This window comes from Gigantopelta aegis, chromosome 14 (assembly GCF_016097555.1).
Source record: "Gigantopelta aegis isolate Gae_Host chromosome 14, Gae_host_genome, whole genome shotgun sequence".
Lineage (NCBI taxonomy): Eukaryota > Metazoa > Mollusca > Gastropoda > Neomphalida > Peltospiridae > Gigantopelta > Gigantopelta aegis.
The window spans coordinates 12,829,951-12,834,785 of NC_054712.1; the positions used below are offsets into that span (position 1 = coordinate 12,829,951).

At 38.0% G+C, this 4,835-nt stretch overlaps 1 protein-coding gene across 1 annotated transcript in view; it reads left to right on the forward strand.

The window, feature by feature from the left end:
* The first annotated feature begins 2,654 nt into the window (after positions 1 to 2,654).
* The window catches only part of LOC121388894 (translin-associated factor X-interacting protein 1-like), a 20,499-nt gene continuing 18,318 nt past the window's right edge, over positions 2,655 to 4,835 (forward strand). The window contains exons 1-2 of the mRNA XM_041520429.1: positions 2,655 to 2,795; positions 4,033 to 4,147. Of these exons, the coding sequence (XP_041376363.1) occupies positions 2,758 to 2,795; positions 4,033 to 4,147 (153 nt within the window). The 5' untranslated portion in view covers positions 2,655 to 2,757. The remainder of the gene's footprint in view (positions 2,796 to 4,032; positions 4,148 to 4,835) is intronic.

The following is a 4,835-nucleotide window of genomic DNA, read 5'->3' on the forward strand; positions in this document are numbered from 1 at the left end:
GGGGCGGGGGGAAAGGGCGCACACATGCGAGCGCGCGCGCACACACACTCGGCACCGAGTCCCCTGGCTCTGGCACGCAGATATTGGGAGAGGAAGCATGAGCTACTCTCTTTTTGAATAAGCAGCAAGGCATCGTTCGTATATGCACCATCCCACAGACAGGATAGTACATACGTACACGGCCTTTTGTTACCCCAGTTTGTTCTGTTTTGTACATTTGTATTTCAAGTTCAGACGACACGAAATGTGTTTCTTTTTGTGTTTTTCGTTTTACTTTACACTTTATTTCACTTTACACTTTTTTCACTTTACACTTTTTACACTTTTTATACTTTACTTTACTTTACTTTACTTTACTTTACTTTACTTTACTTTACTTTCTTTTTTTTCGCTGTCCCATCCCAGCTCCTCGCTCCTCGCTGGTCAAAGGCTAAGTCTCAATAGATCGCAGTGAGGTGGCTGCTCTACTAAGGACGACACCCCGACCGAGAACCAAGTCGTCTGCGAATGATTTACATCGCTTCTAAAAAAAAAGGGGGGGGGGGGAACATAGCCTCCCTGCCCCCTCCCCCCACTTCCTACGTCAGTGTTTGCATATACTATTGTTCGTGCTGAGGTGTCGTTAAACATCTATTCTATTCTATTCATTAGTTTGGTATTTAGAGAAAATTAGGCTTAATTATTTCCCTTCCCATGTCACGCCATTCTTTGACAGGCCTACGACATTTAATTGAAATAACTTTAGTTGTTTATAGACCTACTTTGCATTGGGAAATAACGGTATAAGATGGAGTGATGGAATTAGAGCTTCAACATTGTTTAAATCATAATCCACTTCCGCCTGCACCCCACTGTCGCCATCTAAAGTCCTTACCACAGGGAACGCTTTTTTTCATACTATTGAATTTACTACAAGTTATTTATTTCTGAGCCGACTGATTTCTAAATTTTACACAAAAATAGTGGCTTTTTTAAATTTCCAAAACACTTTTACTTTTCTTCTTAAATCAAACCAAACTGAAATGATTTACAACACCCCTCACCTCCAACCCCAAATTACACCCCCCCACCACCAAAAAAAAAAAAAAAAAAAACAAAAAAAAACAAAAACAAAACAACAACACCCAAAACCCCCAATAAACAACAACATTTTTGTAGGAGGATGGGACAGAATATAAGTTAACCGAAAGGAAATCAATATCTGTGTGGTCCTTAACCATATGTCCGACGACATATAACCGTAAATAAAATCTGTTGAGTGCGCCATTAAATAAATTCCTCCCTTCCTGCTTCGTTAAACAAAACATATTTTAACGTTTACCTTTGAGACCACCCCTTTAAGGTTGACGACAGGACAATACACGGCACCACACTTGTGCCAATGGTAATTCTGTAGGCCATTTTGTGTTCATGGTGACATAGCAACTAAATTTAAACGCTGGGCGTCATGCAGTTCTCTCTTACCTTTCTGGTGTATTCTTTGTTTTGTCTGTATTTTATACTTCTATCTTTGTAATGCTAGATGTTTAGGTCTCACTACACATGTCATCTGCCACTGAAACCCATGTTAAATTGCCCAACTTCAAATGAAGATTGCCAATAGAACGGGTTCTTGTTGGCACTGACAACATACACCATTGTGAACATATATTGTATAAGCATTTATTGTCACTCCAAAATTGAGAATATCTCCGTCTCAGTGTTCTGCTATATGACCGGATCTGGCTGTAGTACCGGTCCGAACAGGTGGTTCATTAACCGATTCACTCCGGCTGTCTTTTGCGCAATACACCCATGTCCCAAAAGGTCAATACACAATATTACAAAATAGAATGGGCAAAATACAGCCAGAAGGCTTACCATTAAACATACATATTGTTTTAATTCTTCACCATTTCCTAGAAATGAATATGTGAACCATAACTTGTGTCACAATTAGGAACTATAGTGAACTGTGATCAATGAACTCTCACCCGGAAGTGATCTGTGTAGTGAGACCTAACTTTAAATAAATACTGCAGTTGAAACAATCTGATTAAAATTAGCTCTACTGGGTCTAGCCAGTAGATCTAACAGCATTGCATGTACTCCCATGTCCAGGTGACATTTCATCTATAAATAACAATTTAAATATCGACCAATTACACCCTCGCCTTTTATAGCGTTGTTCGGGAGCATACAAATTCTAAAAATATCGGGCGAGACTATTTATGCAATAGGCGAACTTGTTGGTCTATTTCAACATTGAAAAAACAGGGGGAAAAGTGCAGTAATAAACTTTGGATTGTATACTAGTATAAACAGATTTTATGGCTATACCATCACGGTTTTTTGTTTGTCTTGAAACGAATCCACGGGCTGCTGTTAGATCCACATGTAATAGTGGAGCTAATTTTAATTAGATTGCAATTGAAATAAAAGTTTTCGCATGCGTATAATGTGACATCATGAAATATAGCATTTGAATATCTCCATTGACGTCACAAAAGGTACTCCCGTTTATTAAAATATGAAACAAAATAAATAAATACAAATATATTTATTTGTACTTGTACTTCATAATTGAGACAATGTGAGGGATGCTTATACTACTAGCTAAGTTTAGTTTTATAATACAACTCTGAATACAATATATTAAATTAAGTTACGCTTATTATTTTATCAAATTGATATAAGCCGTGACGTCAAACTGATATCGATATCATATGTCGTGACGTCATAGGGAAATCAAAAGTGTAGGCCTACTTCTGCAGCGAAATGATGGAAACAACAATGGAAGTTAATTCTTCCAATACGTAAGTTCGTGTACGGGTTTCTTTTCTCGGTATAGTAAAACATACTTTACGACACGACAATTAACAGCGTCTAGCTAACGTAGGCTGATGGAATATCAACGCATTTGATAATATAACTATGCCACATACCAATAGCTCGGACACGTGGCAGATTGGTAGGGCAGTGGCCCCAGTATTCGACCAGTGTATTTTATTAATTTCCATACTCGTTTAAACTGAACAGTATAATAGATTTTTCCAAAGTATGTCAAATATCAATACAAGCAATATGTATGAAAAAGAGTAAAGGCAATATTGTATAAATAGATGTTAATAAATTTATTTCCACAATATTTGCGTTTACCTTTTACATGCATATAACTTTTATTGTCATTTAACATGTATTTCTTTGTGACATAAATTTCGATCCCTTCTTTATGAATAATATACGGTTAAGCACTCATTATGAGATGAATTTTACTTGTAGAATACAGGAAATTGCATTTTAGGACATCTGGTTTTCACAATTTTACGGGGGAGCATACCTCCGAATACCCTAGAAACTTTGCTTTGTGCCCTCAATCTGTCACCCTCCCCGCAATGTTTACTTGATTCCGCCGTACCTGAATATATATCAGATTTACCAACATATACCAAATTGACCAATAGGCCTATACCAATAGACCAATACATTATATTAGTCAGTACAGTTCTTACATGGGAGTACTTTGGTCGCATACCCTAGTTTTTAAACACTAAGGCACATTTTTTACTATTAGAAATCATACTTTACTTAGATTTATTGTTTAGTTTATCCATTTCCGTGCATTCGAAGTGTTTTTGGTCAGCCTGGTGTTTTTAATATCACAAAATGCATTTCTCATATTTTTAAAAACGCATATGCGTCTGAGAAGTAACAGTTATGGAATCGAGTTTTAGTCTATTTTAGAGGGTATTTCACCAGTTCAAAGTCACAGACTCATGTTTCACTCAGTTGTAACTTTATCCAAATGTGTTACAGGTTTATAGATTAACTAAACTTAATGTGCGTTTTCATGCGCAGAAACTAGGGTCTGTCTCTTTAAAGTATCCCTTGCTACTAATGGACACATGCAGCGGGATTCCTCTCTAAGACTATATGTCAGAATTACCCAATGTTTGACATCCAATAGCCGATGAATAATAACTCGATGTGCTCTAGTTGTGTCGTTAAACAAAAAAAACCCTTCAACTTTAACCACTGTTTGTTTACTTACAGACTCGACGTGGAGTCGACGAATTCTAGGCGGCGTTCTCGGTCTGACACTCCCATGATTCGAACCTACAAACTGCGCGACCGGGAATATTTCCTTCCATTACCAGACACGCTGAAGGTGAAGGAACGAAGGAAGGAAGGGAATGTTTTATTTAACGACACACTCAAAACATTTTATTTACGGTTATATGGCGTCAGACATATAGTTAAGGACCACACAGATATTGAGAGAGGAAACCCGCTGTCGCCACTTCATGGGCTACTCTTTTCGATTAGCAGCAATGCATATTTTATATGCACCATCCCACAGACAGTATAGAACATACTACGGCCTTTGTTACACCAGTTGAGAAATTGCCCAAATGGGGCTACCGACGGTGATCGATCCTAAACCGATCGCACATCAAGCGGGCGCTTTACCACTGGGCTATGTTCCGACCCCGCCGAAGGTGAAGCATACTGTTCAGAGAACAGTTTTAGAGATTGCTGCACGTTTCACAGATCGCTACACAAGTATAAAACGTCAAATGTAGTAGTTGTTGAACAATTTCTAAATGACTAGCAACTGTCTGTGGGCCCATTGGGCTGTCTCGATTTATCCAGTGCTCCACGACTGGTATAGCGAAGGCCTATCTGTGGGATGGTGCATAATTGTAAAAGATCACTTGTTACTAATGGAAACATTTAACGGGTTTCCTCTCTAAGACTAAATGTCAAAATACAACCCCTAAAAAAATGGTTGGCCTCCAATAGACGATAATTTATAAACCAATGTGCTCTAGTGTTGTCGTTAAACAAAACATAAC